Source organism: Nilaparvata lugens, chromosome 2 (genome assembly GCF_014356525.2).
Source record: "Nilaparvata lugens isolate BPH chromosome 2, ASM1435652v1, whole genome shotgun sequence".
Lineage (NCBI taxonomy): Eukaryota > Metazoa > Arthropoda > Insecta > Hemiptera > Delphacidae > Nilaparvata > Nilaparvata lugens.
Window position 1 is genome coordinate 40062775 of NC_052505.1, and position 19449 is coordinate 40082223.

Here is a 19449-nt window from a genome sequence, read left to right on the forward strand (position 1 = left end):
CATGGATAGGAGAGAGAAAGTTGGTGAGTGAGTGAGATTGAGGACTCCTGTGGGAAGTTGTCCCCTGGGACAGAGGCGCAATCTAGTGATCGGGGGTAGTGCAATCTGCTTCCCTGTGCTAAATTCCCCATGGACCGTTCGCTTAGCGTGATTGTCATTGCACAATACAATCATAACGTCCCTTAATTGTCCATCGTTCTGTCTCTCTCGCACTCACAGTAGTTGCTCACTTGGGTAGCTCGTCGTCCATATGCTCTCTGCTCGACCCTGCACCCTCTAAATCTAAATCAAACGACGACAATAATTTCCCTACTCGAGCCTAACCCTACTGCTACATTATCATTGAAACTGTTTCACTACTAGACCACGGTCATAGAATGTGCTGCATATTTCAGTATGTGTGTAGTTGATAGTACATTGTTATTATTGTTCAAGCGATCTGTTCCAGTGTCATCATGCAATCGTGGAAACTACTGTCTACTCAATCCATTACCATTAAGACGATCACCATTTGTGTTTGAGAGCAGTAAATCATTTTAAGGGAGCGAAATTATAAGAATTTATTCTTTCTCTTTCTGAAACTATTACGGTACAGAGAAATTCTTATCGATTATTATCTATGCTTATAAGATCCTTTTGGAGTGATATTATTCACTCTATATCATAGCCTGTAAATTATTCACTGTCATGTCAGTACAATGTAAATATGAAATTATATTAATCAGTTCAATTAAAGTATAGCTGCATGTTGAATGTAAATGACATAACATTTGATATCACGAGTATTAACAGCTTCTATAACATGTGAACTCTATATTGAATCAATCTCTTCATTCAATTCCTAATGATCGATTTCAGTCTTGAGAAAATTCTTGAAGTTTTCCATAACCAAAACTTGCTAATCACAGTCGAACTATGAAAGCCACCGCTCTCAGAAGATTAGAGCCGGTTATGGCAAACTAATGTAGCGAGTAAACTTTGCACTGATAATAGCAAGTGAAAAGCGCAACGTCTTTGTTGGTTTATGTCACGCGGAAAGTTGTCTGTGTGGCGATGAAGAGGGAGATGTGGAACGCTGCTGAAAGGAAAGGGTTGCGAAGGAGACATTTCGGCAGAAAACACGTCCAAGTTGGTCGGGAGGGTTTCAGGGATGGTTGACTATTGAGGCAACCGGTTTTATTGATTCGGGTCTGACGGATGGATGGATGCAAGAGCAACTTTCGTCGCTGTTGTCGACGGATCGGAGTGGAGTGAGTCAACTCACTGCTCAACAATAGAGCAAACTTAAAGGGAACAATTGAAAACAGTTTTCGCTTTGTGACGCCTCAAGTCACCGACTCTGTTGCTGCTGCTGCTGCTGCTGCTGCTGCTGCTACTTCCACTTGTGCTTTCTTCTCTCAACGCCGCAAAACTTACTAGTTGACAACAATGCTTCCATTTATTTCCACTGCATTTGAAGGCTGGTGCTGCGGCTGCGAAGAGCAATTTTTCGTGATTGATTAGTGTCAGATGCACATTTGCTGAGAATAGAAAAAGATGTGCTCCCAGTTCCAACTCTGACTGAGAAGTATATTTCATAGAATTCGCGAAAATTACTGTGTGGATATGAATTCATCTAATCCATCTAACAATATTGTTTTGAATATGATTATACTGTGAATAACACATTGTAAATATTCGAACTATCAATCGAAATACTGAAGAATATTGATTGATTGTAGTTTATAGAAAAGCATAGGAATGCGAAAAATATCTAGGACATTGTAGTTGGAGCTCAAATTGAAGATCTGGGAATTATTTAAATATATCTTTGATTAATTGAGGCGAATTATATTTCCACCTTTCTGTAGTGAATTTTCCCTTTAGTAACTTCTAGCTCAACTGTTTCATGATTTCTTCCCAATCATTGCTTAAAATATTTTCAAATTAAAATTCTGCATCAATACTGCTCTTTATCAATGATATGAGTTTTAATCCTATTTTTGGCTTCATATTTCTCTTCGCAAAATATTTTATGTGAGGAAAGTGTTGAATGAAGTAAATCTTTTTTAATGTGAGAGGACGAGTAAAAGCCTACTCAAATGCATAGCCTATTATTCAAAAATAGTTGTATTATGATCTTAATAGATCCATCATTGATGATCCAGAAGGAATTCATATGATAATTCAACATGATCATGAAGTGGTGGAAAATGCTTGGTACAACGTATGATACGCAGTATGACTGAAGCAAATAAGTTGATATGCCTTTGTGGTCAAAACAGCAAGAAAACAAAGCCACACAGCCGGGTCGGTCGGTATACGAATACAGTATTGTCATACTTTCGGGAATAATGGGCATAAAAATATGCGCGCAGCTACATGAAAGTGCATATCAAGGACGTGGATGAAAAACAACAAACAAAAATGGCGTCGGCGGTACGGTCATGCAAATCAACGTCCTTTTCCCTAGTTCATAAAAACAGCACTCTGATGAGCAAGAGAGAGCGTGCATGGATCGAGACTTTTCCGCCAAGGAGAATACCCGGGCAGGGAAAATGATGATTCGAGTTGGAGGGAGGGAGAGGGAGGGTTTATAAAAGCTTTCAAGAGGGATAGAAAGGGGGTTAATGGTGCGTTGCTAGGCAACAATGGAGCGAGAGGCTCTGCCGTGTTGATGTCTTGATGGTGGATTGGTCGCCACCGTCGTCCGACCCCCGGAACAGGAAATATAAAAGGAATCAAGAGGAACCCCTGTTGAGGGGGCAGGGAGGAGGGGGGGCTTCAGCCCTCTCGCATATTGAGGGTGCGGAAGGGACGCACTTATTCCATTAAGAGACAGGCATGATTTGTCTCGATGCTTTAAGCTCACTCGCTGGCTGCTTCAGCTCTTTCGGCCTTTCTTTCCTCAACAGCCGAATTTTGTAGTTCACTGAGAAGTGGCTGCACGTCTTAATCGCAGCCAACAGTCCTTGTCTAATCACCGAACGATACAGTTACCACCTATGCACCTTTTTCATTTAAACTACTCAAAGATTTTCAAAAATAATAAAATAGGAATGAATTTTTAGTTCAATTCCAGTATGAAGATTTAGCAATATATTTAATACAATTCTTATCTATGAAGTTATTTTTTATTTGATATTTTACGCTCTTATATATTAGTTACTTTAGTAGGATATGGATGTATTATTATTATTATTATTATTGTGTTTGTATTAGATTGTGGTGTACTGACCGGAATGGTGGTGTAGGTCGAGGTCCCTCTTGCGCTTGATGCTGTTTCCGTTCGGGTCGGCGGTGGGGTGGTGATGGTGGGGGATGCCGAGGATGCCGTTGATGGAGTAGCGGTCATGCTGCGACGAAGGCGGTGCCTGTGTGATCACCGACACGGCCGGAGGGGCAGCAGCCGGCGGATTGCCACCTCCGCCACTCGAGCTGCCTCCGCCGCCTCCGCTTCCACCGCCTCCCGACGACTGCTGCTGTTGGTGCTGATGGTGCACGTGTTTCGCCTTCTCTGCCGCTTTGTTGCGGACGATCCTGGCCAACACAAAAATATAAATAACGAATTATTGTTTGTTCCTACTACATAATAAAGATCCACAGTGATGAATTCAATTCTTTATTGCCAAAATTTAACAATAATAAATTTATCACTTTTTGTGTAGTTGAGAAGTTGATATTGTGGTAATTATTTATTGATACTTAGAAATCTTGTTTTGAAATCGTCTCGAAATCTTGTTCCCAAGTATCAATAAATCTGTGGTTTTTGACAATTTCTTAGTATTTTTATTCAATAAATTTATCAGAAATTCTTTCAAAAAATCTTTGATCAATAATCTTACAAGAATGGAACAAGCCAAGACTGAGCACATATATTCATATTTCAATTATTTCCAATAGTTCTCACTTTTTCACGTTAACGTTACTACAATATAACGTCTATTGCTTGAAGAATACGTAACCAATAAATGATCCAAGAAGAAGAGATGGAACATTTTTCATGTGTTCTTGGAATTACAAAGTTTCGAATAATTCTGTTAATTCATGGAAAACTGGCTATTTAATCCTTATAATTTCACTGAAAGGTAAGATAGTGACAGTGAATATTGAAAGAATATGAATGATTGAAAAAATTGAAAATGTGGATATTTTTTCAATTGAAAATTCATGGGGAATTGTGACTATTCTTTCCAATAAGTTGACTTGGAATTATCAAGGTTGAAGATAGCCACAAATTTGAATTATTGAAAAATTTGATAATGGAAACTTTTTCCAATTGTTATAGAAAATTTGAACCAGTTTATGTGAAACTATCGCTTTTCTCTTGTTTCTGCTTGTAATAGAATAGAATTGAAGTGAGTTACTGGGAATCGATCTATACCTGTTCCTTTGTGATTTAGAAAGAAGAGAGTTCACTTTCAGCGTTAAAGTGGACTGTTGTTGAGGGTGAAACAATCGACAAGAGCTAGTCTCTTCCTTATGTTTCTTCCTGGCAAGGGAAGGTTCCAGATAAGGAAAACGACCATTAAAGGATTACAAAGGACCCCACTTGTCTACCAACACTGCCTTCCAAGCAATATTCTAATTGCATTATTCCGAAACAGAGCCAAGGGGAGCTTCTTACTTTGTATAATTGTATTCTGAAATTTGTCTCAATGATTCAAATATAGAATTCCATTCCAATTGAAAAGATTCAAACAAAATACAATAATTTCTATTGCATAAGAATAGAATTTCAATTCACTCGCATCCTTGTTTAGCTTAAGTGATGAGTTCGATAGTTGATTATTCATTTATTCATTTATTTTTTGATACAATTACAAATCATATTAATATGATCGGGATAGAACAACAGGCATAGCCAAAAACTACTCTGTTCCCAAATTTTGATAAATAATAAAATGTCCGAAATAATAGGTTATGTTCTTACTTAGAAACGTTAAAGTTCAAAGTTCTGTCCAAAAATATATATGAGCTAAAATTTTTGAATTTGGAATGATTAAATACCAAATTATAGTCGAATATTGCACTAAATATCACCGCACTTCGAATAAATCAAGCTATTTCAGAAAATTTTTAAGCCAAAAATATATACACAACTTTCCACTATTATGAATAATAATCGATAGTCGATCGTTTGTGTGTGTGTGTCAGTGAAGATGGCGGAATCGAATAAGGATGTCGAAATGATGATATTTCTCTATAATAATTTGAATAATGGAATATAATACAGTGCGTTCTGATAAATTAAGTGTTTTATTGCAAACAACATGGATATTGCATGCAACAACAAAACAACTATCATTAGGTACATGTACAGGGTATCCCACGACCCCACGAAATTTGTAACAGCCGAAGACCATGGATTCTACATTAAATTTTCAACAAAAAATGACCAGTAAAATTCTGTTATATCGACCTTAGATTTCGAGATATTCCGATATTTTTGAAAAACGTAAATAACTAGAAAACTATCAGTCAAAATCTAATTCCAAAGACATGGTTGTAAAGAGGAAGAAAATTCCAATAATATTCATATAATTTGTTCCTTTGACGTTTTTGAACTTTTTATGAATGTTCAAACTGTTTGAAATCTGGCTTTCAACTCGACGAATGTACTTTTTTCAACTTTGAACGCTCATAAAAAGTTCGAAAACGTCAAACAAAGGAACAAATTATTGGAAATTTCTTCCTCTTTCTAACCATGTCCTTAGAATAAGATTTTCACTGATAGGTTTCTAGTTATTAACGTTTTTCAACTAACCTAAGGTCGATACAACAAAATTTTACTAGAAATTTTTTGTTGCAAATTCAATGTAGAATTCATGGTCGTCGGCTGTTACACCTTTTGTGGGACACCCTTGTAGTATTAACGTTTTTCAACTAACCTAAGGTCGATACAACAAAATTTTACTAGACATTTTTTGTTGCAAATTCAATGTAGAATTCATGGTCGTCGGCTGTTACACCTTTTGTGGGACACCCTTGTGCTTTCGTGGACTTTATAACCCAGATGAATACATCATGGAAGAATTTATGCTTATTGTGGAATGAAGAGGACACTTTCCTTGGCCAAAATAAAAAAAAAACAGTTCTGAGAATAATATGAAAAATAGTGAAATTGTTTGGGATAAGAATATTGATCTTATTCCAAACATTATCGCTATCAATTTCTCTCGTCGCTTATTCCATAAGAGACTAAAATAATAACAAGTAAAAGTGTAATCCGAATCACTGAAAAATGATTTTGAAAATACTTCGACTGTCGAGTACCTACAGTATAGTAGGCGCCCCGCATTCATATTTGTTCCCACCATGGAAGCGCACAATCCCCTACCCACTCTCGTTTCAAGTGTCGACGCATGATTCACACGTTATTCATTAGGGACAAACGACGTTGTTCAGTGACCGCCGTTGGTTGACGGCGCTATTTATTTTCATTCGATATTAAAACGTTGTCCATAACAAAATTGATTATTTGCGGAGTCGCGCGTCTCGACACGTGTCGCCAACGCACGTGTCCGTGTGCGCGCGCACACCGCCAAACAACTTTTTAATGCCGGTCGCCTCGGAATTAATCATCTTAATGCCCACCCTTTACACTCGCCGTTGATTGATGAGTGATATATAGATTTTATTGCGCGGCTGTCACAACACCCACCTATCAAACTACTGTCATAGATGGTAACGGAACAATAATAGTATACGTTTTGATGGTATAGAAACTCAAGTGTTCATGCGTGAGATGAACATTGATTCAATAGAGGCACGTTATAAAAAACCAAATCATTCATGATTGAAATACGATTTCTGGTACTAATTGACAATCTCGCTCATCTTCCTTGCTTGTTCTGCCTCTTCCTTAGTGTTTCAAGTCGATAGCTCACATTCGAGCTGTTCGGTATTATAATTTTTCTTGATGTTTTCAACTAAATATACTTCAACAGAATTATCAAGCAGACGACCAGCAAAGTTATATAAACTTTGAAATGTTTCCATTATTTGCGTAACTGATTTAATTATTAGAGAGATTGTGTTTGAGCAATGACATCACATCTCCCATCACATATCTAGGAAGATAATATAATTTGCTATTATTCTTGGTAATATAAAGAGCACATCATCAAAATGATCTATGCATTTCATGTCTTGGAAATAACAACATACTTAGTCCAAAAATATTTTATAATTTATTCATCTCTATAGTACTAGCGTGGAATGGCCAATTTTATTTTTCCATTCCAGTGCGAAGCAGGTTGCCTATATCAAATATTACAGGAGAGCAGTTGAGATAGTTCACAAATAACTGAGTTGAACTGAATAAATGACCGAAAAATGATAATTGCTCACCACAGTCGATATTTCTTGTTTTCAGAAAGGAGAAATTTTGGGGTCCCACTCCCATGTGGAAATATTTCAATACTGCCTTTCATTCATTGATGATTGGGTAAAATCAAACTAAGATGTATAAAGACACATGTAATGTGAACTAAAATTTCCAATTTTTGTGAAGGTTGCTGTTGACAAATTTCAGCTTGCAGGAGCAAGCGCACCATGAAAACATTCTTGCAAAGTGGATGACTAAACAAAGCGAAGAAGCAATTTCATGAATAGAGAGGAAAGAACAAAGAGAACGCTGATATATTGGGCAGCCCTTTTAACGGTGTTGTGCCACAACCAAGTTGAATGTCGTGAGGGTTGGAGGGAGGTGGTGTGGTGGATGATGCAGTTACAGCAGTTTCGCGTTGTGCAGGGGATGAATGCGAAGGGAGGCAGCAAGAAAAAGCACCGGCAAGTGAAGAAATAGAGAGAAACACAAGATTTCCGAGAAAGTGGGGAGAGCGAAGGAAAATAATAAGAAAAGATGAAAGGAAGGAGAAACAGCGCCTGCCACAAAGAAGAATGTTATCAGGTCGCTGGAGCATCATCAGCATCAGCAGTGATGGTGGGGGAAGGAGCTCTTGCAATGAGACTCTCAAAGAGTGGAGGGTTCCACTCCGCAGCGAAGGAGGCAGCTGAATAATAGCGACTATTTATTTAAGAGGTGGTTTTCTAGAAAGTGCACCTCTATAACGTCTTCCAAGTTTTTCCACTTGCGACGAGCTAAGAAAGAGTCGCCGTCTCGCTTAGGGAACGAACACCACTGTTGTAGTAGAAGGGAAACTTTATGAAAACTACGCCCAGGAGACACATTCGCCGCTTCCTATTGTAAGCCCCGCGTCGAACTTTGGTTTTATTTCGTGTTCCAGCTCGCTTTCAAATTGATATTTCCACCTCGTACCACCGTCCTGCCAGCAAGAATTATTCCGTCATGAAGTACTTGTTCTATTCTCCTTCCTCGATTCTCTCCAAATTACAGACGATAACTTTTTATTGCTCTTGACAATATTTTGTGGCGATCACTGGTGCGGTTTTATCTGTTGAAACAAAATTTTCAAGAAGACTACGGTTCCGGTATTTGACAAATGGCAATGGGTCGTTGTACCTACTCGCTGGAACGATATCTTACTCTCCAACTCGAAGATAAACTCTTAGAAAAGTAGCAATGTAAGCACTGAGAGTCATTATATGGCAGTAGTTCATGGTTGTATTGGTAATGGTGTACATTCAAGCCTATTGAGAATCGTATTGAAATAATTTTTGAAATCTTATTATGACAGACTCCCATTAAAATCACCAAAACGTAATTTCACGACAATGATTATCCGTCATTATAAACTTTTCTCGAGTTACTTGTGAATACAAAGTTTGTAAACATTGCTAGTATTGGCGATTTGAATTGTAACTTTATCCACACTTGAAAACACAAATTTGGTTGAGAATTTCAAATTTGTGTTTTAATTATGGAAAAGTACCACAACATCACTCACAACACAACTGTAAGGTTATCCACACTTGTTGGAATCACAAAATGCAATTTCTGAAAAGTTGAAACTGTTCGCTATCAATTTCTATACCTACCATTAAACATGTAATAACAACCTAAATTATACACTTGTACCATTATCAAATCAAAAAGTGTCGTAATTGAAATTGTTTTATTATTTGAAATGGAATGTTAATATTCTCCTCGAGAGAATAGAAAGGAACCGAATCCATTATATTTTATAGGAAGGGAGAGGAGTGACTACAAATTAATATTAATAATACTTATAGTACAAATTAATTATACTATGAATTAATCACGATGAATTATCATCAGGTACATTTGAACTTCACAAACTCCCATGAAATCAACTACTTTCTGCTTCAAGTACGATTATTGGCATGAGAGTCTATGAAGGAGATCATTAAATCGAGGACCAAGGTGGATGAATGTAGTAGGGGCTTCATTGACACTGACAATGGCAGTCACATTCTGTTGTAAGCGTCCGCTGCGTGTTTGTTGATTCAGTAATAACAACAACAAAAGCAGCGAGAGAGCCACTCGAGAGAGAAATCGCAGATTCGCGCTTTCGAGGCCGCAAACAGACGGCTGGAGGGTTCGGATGCCCCGGTCGAAAACAGTTTATAATAGACTAAGTGACAAAGTCATTGCAGGGGAGGAGGAAGGCATTCACACCGGGCCACATCTGCTCCATTCTTGTTCGCTCAAAAGGGCTGTTCGCTATTGTCAGCGGACATAACTTACTCTTCACGATAATAATATAAACTGCTGAACCGGGCAACGATCGCTGCACTCATAGAGAAGCCAGGTAGGCGCCGATTGGGGAGGATGTGCTGGAACAGCCCCTAGATGTCTATCTATGGCCTGGTAATCTATAGGAGCATCTAGTGGGAAGCTGAATTTGAAAGTATTGATTATTGGGTGCCATCTCACTTGAACTATTTGAAAATCCAAAGATGATTAATGTAGAATGTGGAGTGCTATTGTCTCAGTTTCTAATAGTATATGTTTATTTTTTGTGTCCAAAGGAATCTTGGGTACAGTAGGTGATATCGACAATACTCATAAGAAAATGAGGGATTTTCGTTGAGGAATCCTAATGACTACCCATCCACTCACTAATAACAACTCACTTTCCCTATTTTTATCTATTCCCTGTATCGAAGTATTCGTGATTAGTAAATTACTAGTAACGAAATCAGAAATGATCAGTTGAGAAACACTAATGTATAAATCTACACCTTTATTCGTCTACTTTATCAATCCAATAGATTATGGTATGACACATTGCTTCTGTCATTTCATAAAACCCAAAAATCTCTATTTTATACTAATAAATTGGTGGTGGAACAATGAAAGCTCTATGATTGTTTTTGTTGATGACTTGATTATAATTTCAATACCCATATTATTATTTTGTGGTTTTGAACACACAGTATAATTTGATAACACGGGAGAGAACTCAACTAGGCTATTTCAATAATGGTTGCTGCTGAAGGCATCCATTCTCATTCAAGCCATTTACTGTCAAGAAGATCAAACAAACAGTTTTGGCGGCGCAGAATGAAAGGGAGACTGGTTATTGGCCGACAGTGTAGGCCTAACGAGATTAGTGGCTTCTGATTGGCGGAAAGGCCCGGGACGTCGCGGCGGCCGTCGTCAGGGGATTTCCATGAAGTGGCTTCCAAACAGACCACCCTCTTCCACCAACCCCTCCCCAGTATATTATTAGACAATATCTCCCTGTTTACGGCAGCTCTCCAGCACACTAAACCGCTGGTTTCCCACTTCCAAGTCGATCCCTTGTTATAAACAAATCATAAACTCGCCCGTAAGCCGCTAGCAGAACAACCATAAAACTGTAATAAAAGCATGGGAATCTAGAACGAACGAGATAAAATTTTCAGTTGTTTCGTGCACTGCAGCGGATTATATTAGCTGTATTGCCTCTTGTATTGTGTGATAATAGTATTATACACGATGAAGAATGTATTTACTTGATGTTTAACATGGAGAAGCTGCTACTAATTCCAGATATGTTGTAACGCTGCCAAACTTCATAGAATTTCAAATTGTTACAGAAATGAAGCTGCTTCAATCTTCATCACGTGTATCACTCTATTTAAACTACTTCTGAACGCTGACATGTATATTCATGATCGTGATATAATAGTCAATAATAATTGACTGTTTTTTCAGACTAGACGTTCAACTTCTTATTTGAAAACTTATTTCATATAACCTTATTAACGTGCTGCAAGATAATCTATTCTCATGGGTTTCAAGATTAATATTAACAAATCTCGTCTCTAGTTATTCCATTCTTCATCACAGTTAGAAAAAAAATTGAAACTCCGAATGCAAGTGCTGTCCGTATCCGTTATTCACAAACCATTTTTTCGAATGAAAAACACATTCTATTCAAGCCTCAAATTGAACGCAGAAATCCTTAGCTAAAGGAACGTTTGAAGTTCTTTGAATTCTTTGGAGATCTTTCACAAAAATTGTGAGGAAGTAAATTAATTGTATATGGGCAAGAAGTCTTCAAAAATATAAGAACATAAGGTGATTGAAACATCATAATTTTCAGAATTAACAAAATCATGAGATGTTTTTCACTATTCGTTACATCAATCTTTGATTCATCAACGCACTTTTGAATTAATTCATAGCTGTTGCCACCACACATAATTTGATGAATTAGTGTGGAGTGGCTGGTAAGCAAATTATGTGTGGGGATGGTGAGCTAGTGAGCAGTGAACCACTGAGCAGAGTGAATTATCCTTAGGAGGGCTCGAGACTGGAGGCTTGACCAGTGGCAAGATGGATGCGACCACAATCCTATTAACCACTCAGCTCCAACGGTCACCACTTAGTGGCGGCCACATCTATTTGCCATCCCTACTGCATAATTATCCTCATTATACCATGGTCCTCCATGTAAGGCACTGAACTAACCTCACCTTTTCTCAAGATTTTGGTTTCCAACCTTTCATTTCTCACAAGATCAACGTTCCAACTTTTGTTTTAGAGTGAATATCATGAAGATTTATTTCATTTCCAGTACTCTACGAGAGTTTGACATTCATTCGACATTTGAGGAATCCTGTATGTGAAATGTTAATATTATTATAATCAATATAATTATTTTATCACCTTTCTGTGATTTGATTGGAATAAAAATAATTGAAAATGGCAGATTGAAAAAGAAACTGGGGTTTGAGCTACCTCCAAATCAAAAAACATCATGTGACGTTTTTGCATCGAATTCTCAAATGCTTCTGATTTGAGCCTATGTAATTGTATTTGTTTTTAATGCTGAAAATGAATGGAAAAATATGTAAACGTGCACTTATGAACGTAACTTTTGTGTGATATTGAAGCTTATTGATTCATTTCAGTATGAATCTCTGTATTATCAACAACATAAAATTTCTTTTTTTTCTATCCACTTACTTGTGAAACATGAAAAGTAGATTTATGCTCTCGATAATTATGGTGTACTGCCAATTCTATTGTTTTGGTCGGCATCTTTTTCCATGGGGTTTATCGATCGAATATCTTTGTTTTTGCTTATTGTCATGATACTCACATGAGTTCAAAACAGAAAGGCAACGAATTCAGGTTAGCTAATTACAAATTTTCGAATTGACAATGAATTTACTGCTGGATGTTGCATACAAGACTGATTCTGTGGAATATGGACTGAATATCTTTCACAAATCTTATTTGTTTTCAAATAAGTTGTGCCATGAAGCGTGATCGACAGATGAAACATGCACTCTGACAGATGGTGCTGCTGGCGAAGATAGCCGGGGCAAATTGTTGCAGAGAGATGGCAATGGCAAGCAGGGGCACTTGAGATAAGGCAGAGATAACGGTGACGAGGCTAATTCAATCAAGTAGAAAGTTGTCTGACAAAGGGTTGCCTCCCCTTGGCGAAATGGAACCCCTAATTAGCCCATTATCATAACAGTGAGCCATGTGCTCGTTCGCTCAATGCTTCTGCTCAAGATATCGGGTCGGAGGGGCTGCGATTGAGGGGTGGGGGTGGATTCTGTATTCATTCTCTCTCTTTCTTGATCAGCCGATCATCGGCACCCTCATTTTTACATCCCGGACATTCGCAGCTTCCGAAGCTCCCCCTTTTGAAGCTGCATCAACTCCTCAATGGCAAAACGATAGACTCGCAATGCGATATGTTTGCTGTTGCCAGCCCACTTCAAGGCATATACGTTCATGATGATCAGTGTAATATTAATCTGTATCTTAATATTTGCAACAGTTGTATCAAATGATCTGAATGTTTGCGAATTTCAGGCTGTACTGAAAGCTCTTGGTTTGTTAATAATATTGATGTTTTAGTATTATGAAAGTGCGTACAAATTCATGCGTCACGAACATGCGTATTTCACTTTTCATCAGCTGATGCTATTCTTTTATAACTTCATTTGTACAGGAACAATAAAGTACAGACAATAAACATAGCATCAGCTGATAAAAAAAGAAATGCGCGTGCTCGTGGCTCATGAGTCTGTAGGCACCTAAAGAGAAAATCTATAATCTTCTCTTCAGAAATGACTTAGATTGGAATTATTCAGAAGCAACGTCATTTCAGAGATTAAATGATAAGATTCTCGTAAATTGTAATAAAAAAAACACTTTTTAAGGAAAAATACTAAGATGGAGGGCCTGTGCTATATAAACTTATGTGGAAAGTGACAAATAAACAGCTTATCACGAAAATATGGATACAAATATTATGGTAGCTTTAACAATACCAAGGTATAATGGCTTGAAGAGGGATACGTTGTCCAGCTTCAAGCATAAATAAACATGTTAAAATATACTCTGAATGGAAATATGGAGAGGATGAAGAGAGGATATTTCAACTTGATAATTTCTTCATAAAGTTAGAATATTCCTGTCAACTCATTATTCATATACCTCGAGTGAAAAAATAACAAATCTTATCATATCATGCATCAAGTGTTAAGTTTGCCAGAACTCAGTATCAAGTACCTATCCAAATAATCAAGTAGTCATATAATCAAGACTTGGACTCTACGAACCCTCAATAGATTCCAGAATGATTCACTGTGTCCTGAGTAAATCGAAACTATATTTATTGAAGCAGTGCACAGATTGGTGCAGAGGGTTGTCTGAGGACATCTGTTGGACCAGCAGCCAAGTAGGCCGTGCCATTCCCATTCATTCACACTTCGCTGTTCAGTTGGCAATCATTGGTCTCCTTCCACTGCATTAAACATCAATAAATTATCCTTTTGAGACCCTATGGCAGGTACGAGTCGAGTGAGACAACTCATTCAGGAGGAAGGAGTGTTGTTTTCCTATCCGAATTTCCAGCTGGGAAGCTTACCCAAGTAAACTTACCTTGAACAAAATTATGAGGAAGATTTGTTCAGTAATGCTTTACCAATCGTGCAACTTTGTCTGATGCGTAGAATGAAAACTCACTTTTGCACTAATAGACTCAGTTCATTTTATTTTGGAGGAACTCTAAAAGTAGTTTGTTGTTTTCTGTTGTATTTAGTCACTAAACTGAAACTTTAATTTTCCATAAATCATCTATTTCGAAAAATTCTATTATTTCTAGTCAGTTGAAAACATGTCGCTTAGTAAAGGGAAGAGTTTCGAATATTATTTCACTCAAGAATCGTCTCACAAGATAATTGAAAATGTCATAAATCCACGACAGATGATTTTTTGCGTAATTAAAAAGAAACAGAATAGATGTGATCGGACATTGGATTTTTTAGGTACTATTTGGAGCTATAACACTATAATGTGAAGAAATATAGAATCAACAATGCATATGCTTAGTGGATGAATATTTTTTTTCCGGTGATTGGAACCTTGGGACCAGGAATTTTGGGATCAACCAGGAAAGAGAGAAGTTGTGGGACCACGTCTGGGATCTCTACCTGCGAGGTGATGAGCAAACAAAAGTCGGCCATTCGACAGGTTCACACGCTTCTGTCTTTAAATATTTCACTCAATGAAAACCATTCATTGATTCATTTTTAGAAATAGCTCTATGTACTGAGTAGATAAACAATCTATTTTCATTACGGACATCTTCAGAAGGCCTCTTTTCCAACATTGTATTAGATCTAAGCTTCTTGATCTAATGAGAATTCGAAATTCATATTTCCTGATCAAGTAGCGGAAATAGTTATTCAACTTTGAAATCTGGATGAATAAATATTCAAAATTTATTGAAATAGTTATATAAATAGTTGACTCGCTAATTCTATGTGTTCAACGCATTTGTGTTGAAGAACTATGCACAATAACCTGATGGAGACACCTGATTCTACCTGCGTTGAATCCTTTAGTCCCATCAAAAAGTATTGGTCCCAGTATTGGTCACCATTTTTCTAGTGAATAAGTAGTGTGTGTCTGAGATATGAAGTAGCCTATCAAGATCATGGAGCCTATAGAGTTCAAGTAATCACTAGCTTCCGAGCACTCAGGCAACTACTAACCCAACTCGTATCTCAACTTCTCAAAATTAATGAATTAACATACATGTAAACAAGTGAAGTGAGTTGTATGTTCGAATCTACATGACAATGATTCCAACATGTGCAGTGTTGAGATGATTTGATATGAGGACGTGTTGAAGTGAATTATTTTTGGCTAGTAGCATTGTATCCAGTTGAACGGATCATTGAGCGCAGGGGAATACGACAAAAGCGAGCGACAGACGAGTTGCGGAAGAAAAATGAAATTATGAGTGCATAGAGAGGTCACGTTATGTCTCAAATTGAGTGAGGACCAGTAGCAGCACCCTGAGTCTGCTCATCTGGTCGGTCTCACCCTCGAGCTCGCTAATCTAGTGGAAGTAACTAGCTCGCTACTGTCGAGCAGAGTTGTACAACAAGTGGACGACAGACAACAAGCCCGCTATGTCATCAATTATTGGGCACTGCTGACAGGCAACGTTTTCTTTATTCAAATGCAAAAAGCACAGACATCTCACTAATTCTGGATGACTCATCCTTTCTCACTCAGTTATTGCTCATGGTTGTGAGTAGTATATGAAGAAAGAGATACAACTACTCTATCCATAAGTCGATTGAATGATTTGAAAATTCATCTTTGTATTGTACTCTCCAAGATTATTCAACTCTTTTGTTCCATGCAATTTGAAATTCATAAAGTTCAATGTATTCGATCATCATCGAAGTTGAATCTCCTATTCAAAGCGACTTATCTGAAGTGAAAAAATCGTACGTTAGATACCGATTCAAAAGTAAGCATAATAAATCTCTACATGTAGAGAATGTGCTTGAAATATCGTATTATTACTCAATGGTCTTAAAAATCTCCTGAAGAGGGTTAATAACAGCGACTGGTGTTATACTGAATGAATCATGTGAAATGATAATACTAGTTAGTGGTAGCACTGAACGGTTCAATAAACAGAGGTGTCAAAGGAGTTGTGATATCCCACAACATAGCTATTTTATGAGTATCAATATGAAGTCATTCATATTGCAGGATAGCTTCCACTGTTAAAGCAGATCGCCAAACCTATTCAATAAACAAGGACATCCTTCGGTTATCGTTGACCTCCTTGTGAGATCCCTTCTTGAGTTGGAGAATATAAGTCATGTTTCACAAAAAATATAATAGCAGATATCTACTGAAACCATTCATTCAGATCTGTGATCTTGTGATATCAATTTTCAAAATGAGCATTTCGAGTATAGAAAAACTACTACAGTTTTTATTGTGAAGCAATTACAACTTACATGATTTATGAATAATCAGTGATCTCAGTTCCATGCTGAAGATTGCTTTGTGAGAAAAATGCTTCACACAGTGCTCTGAAGCTGCAACTGAGCTGAGAATGATATTAACGATCAATTGAGCATCGGTATCTTCTTGTGATATCCATCCCCAAGATAAAGATTGACTTGTGCATTGTGTGTGAAATGATTCTCAAGAAATGATTCTAAATCTGTTACTTGAAGCCACTACAACATTCACGATCAATTGATCATAGAAAATCTTCTTTTGATGGTTTCTAAGCTCAAGAATAAGTAGAGTGTTACGAAGAATACCCACACTTCCAGGCGGCTGGTGAACATACTCTCAACTTTGATCAGTTTTCTTTTCGATTGGTATGCAGGGTGAGCATTTTCCGGGGGGTGGTTTTGAGAGGGTCTGGTAGCGCAGGCGGTTGCAGGGGGGGGGCGTGTAGCGGGTCGGGGTTGAGGGGGGACTGAGAGGTTCCTGCATCTTACCCAATGGGCGAACAAACTTCTTGCTCAGCCACCGAGATCAATAAGAAGCAAGTTGGACACACGCGCAGCCATAAAGTTCCACTACATCGCTTCCCATCTCTCGGCTCCTGGCCGCCTCGCCAGCTTAGGCCCGCTTCTCACCTCACAACACATCTCTACCCTCAATTTTCCATCACTGTATCTTTTTCCAGGTGGATGATTGATATTGAAGAGTGGATAATATTTATTGGGAAACTCCAAGCACGGTGCGAGTGGGATGTACGTTAAATATTATTTTGATTTTGAATCATTATAATTTCTACGTGGAAGGTGATAAAAATCGAATTTCTTATTGAATGATGGATGTGGAAATGAAATTCATGAATTCATTTTCACTAGCACAATGAAAGATTTTATCTATAATGAAACCTATGACTTTGATATACTTTTGTTCGATTTTTTGAATTATCTGACTAAATTCAGCAGAGTTTGAGCATGTTAACATTTTTTCACTATTCAAGTAGTTTGGTTCCAATAAATGCTTCAGCTTCTTGTTCTCAATCTCACAGAGATTATTAAATACCAAACGTATTCTTCAACATGATCTTGTAATCTCATAGAGAGAGCATAGTTTGCAATTTGAAAACCAATTCTGATTCCTCATTAGGCTGAACAAAATCATTCATTGAATCATATTGAATTCACACAAACCTGTATTCCCAAAGTTATTCAGTGAATTGGTTATTTTCATCGATGACACGTGACAATCTGACCATGTCCAAGCTCTATTACAAAATAAAACTATTACGAATAAAACTATCCACAATACCAAAAAATTGAGTTCAATATTACCAATCAAATTTCCTTCAATTTCCATTGTTGATCTCCTGCTCTCAAATTGAATGAGATTCCTCCAAAGCACACTCTATTCGTCTGTACAAAGTGATTTTCCAGCCTCACGGTAAGTGAAGGTGCGTTTTTCTAGAGGAGAAAAACTATCTGCCTAGTGCAGCTCTTTCAAAGGAACGTCGATGGCAGAATAGTGACTTGGCGGGGAAAGACTAGGGTAAGAAACCAGTGTGTATGCAGAATGGAGAGGAGGTTGAAGAAGTGGAGGAGGGTTTCAGGGTGGTTTGTAGTGATTTTTACGATGCCGAGCGTCGGCGGAAACACGGTGATCTCATTGGGACGACGATTCTTGGCTTCCCAGTCTTTCCTCTAGACTCTAGAGTAACTCTCCTCTAGAGTCATTCTCCTCTCTCAGCCTATCTCTCACTCACTCACTCTCTCACTCACTCACTCACCTCCTCCCTCGACTCTCTTCAAACCGCAGGGAACAAGTGGCGTTCTCTTCCATTATGTTTCCCTGCTTCTTGCAGTTTGCTCTCACCCTGAAATCAGCTTCGCTTATTTTCTCCCTCATTCCAGCAACGACTTCTACTTTTTTCTTGGCTTCTTGACGCTCAACCGTTCCGAACCAGAATCGAATGATTAGGAAGTTTTGTCTTCCGAAAATAACTTTTCGCCAGAGTGGATTCTTTTGCCCTGAAAAATGTGTTCTCGATCTGTGAAAGTAAAATATTCCAAGAAGCGAGCCAGCCCTTGTTAAAATCTTGATTTACCATCAAAAATGCACTCTGGTCATATTATGAGAGATCAATTAATGTCAATTGGATTTAACGATTGTCGAAAGATGTTAGATTTACATACACAAAATGTTTCCTTGTTTTATCCCCCTTTCAAATAGTTACTAGCTGATCATCGAGTTGTATCCAATACTATTTGAAGAGTGGTTGTTGAATAAGGATCAAAATGCACCATTTTGGTAATTCAGTTGATGGCTTTTCAACGGTGATAAAATTATTTTTCCTACAGTTACCTTGAAAAGTCACTATTCCTGCACTGATTACAGAAGGTATTACTTTGCGTCAATCAGCTGTTGATATTTTCACGTGTACTCTGAATGCGAATTTGTTTTATCTATATTTTTTCTGATTTTCAAATAAATAAAAATGAGAAGTCATTAAATTATACATTTTGAATATTATTAATTATTCATTATTTCAAATAATAGACTATTTTTTCATTCAAAAATTGATTGGTTGAAAAATTATTTAGAAATTAAGATTTACTCAAAATTATTCAAATTTTCAAATTAATTGGATTAATTTAATTTTTAATTTGAATTAATTATTGATTATTGATTTTCAATCGGATTATCAAGTTTAAAATAAATTAAAGTTGTTATTAATAACAAAATTATACAGACAAACATTTGATGGATTTCAGACATCATTTTACCCATAATCAACCACTTCTCATATT

General features: G+C 37.4%; 1 protein-coding gene across 5 annotated transcripts in view; it reads right to left on the reverse strand.

The window, feature by feature from the left end:
* The window catches only part of LOC111046291 (paired box protein Pax-5), a 160126-nt gene that overhangs the window by 11095 nt on the left and 129582 nt on the right, over window positions 1-19449 (reverse strand). For all 5 annotated transcript variants that reach the window (XM_022331805.2, XM_039421213.1, XM_039421216.1 and 2 more), the window contains one exon: window positions 3218-3519. In XM_022331805.2, the coding sequence (XP_022187497.1) occupies window positions 3218-3519 (302 nt within the window). The remainder of the gene's footprint in view (window positions 1-3217; window positions 3520-19449) is intronic.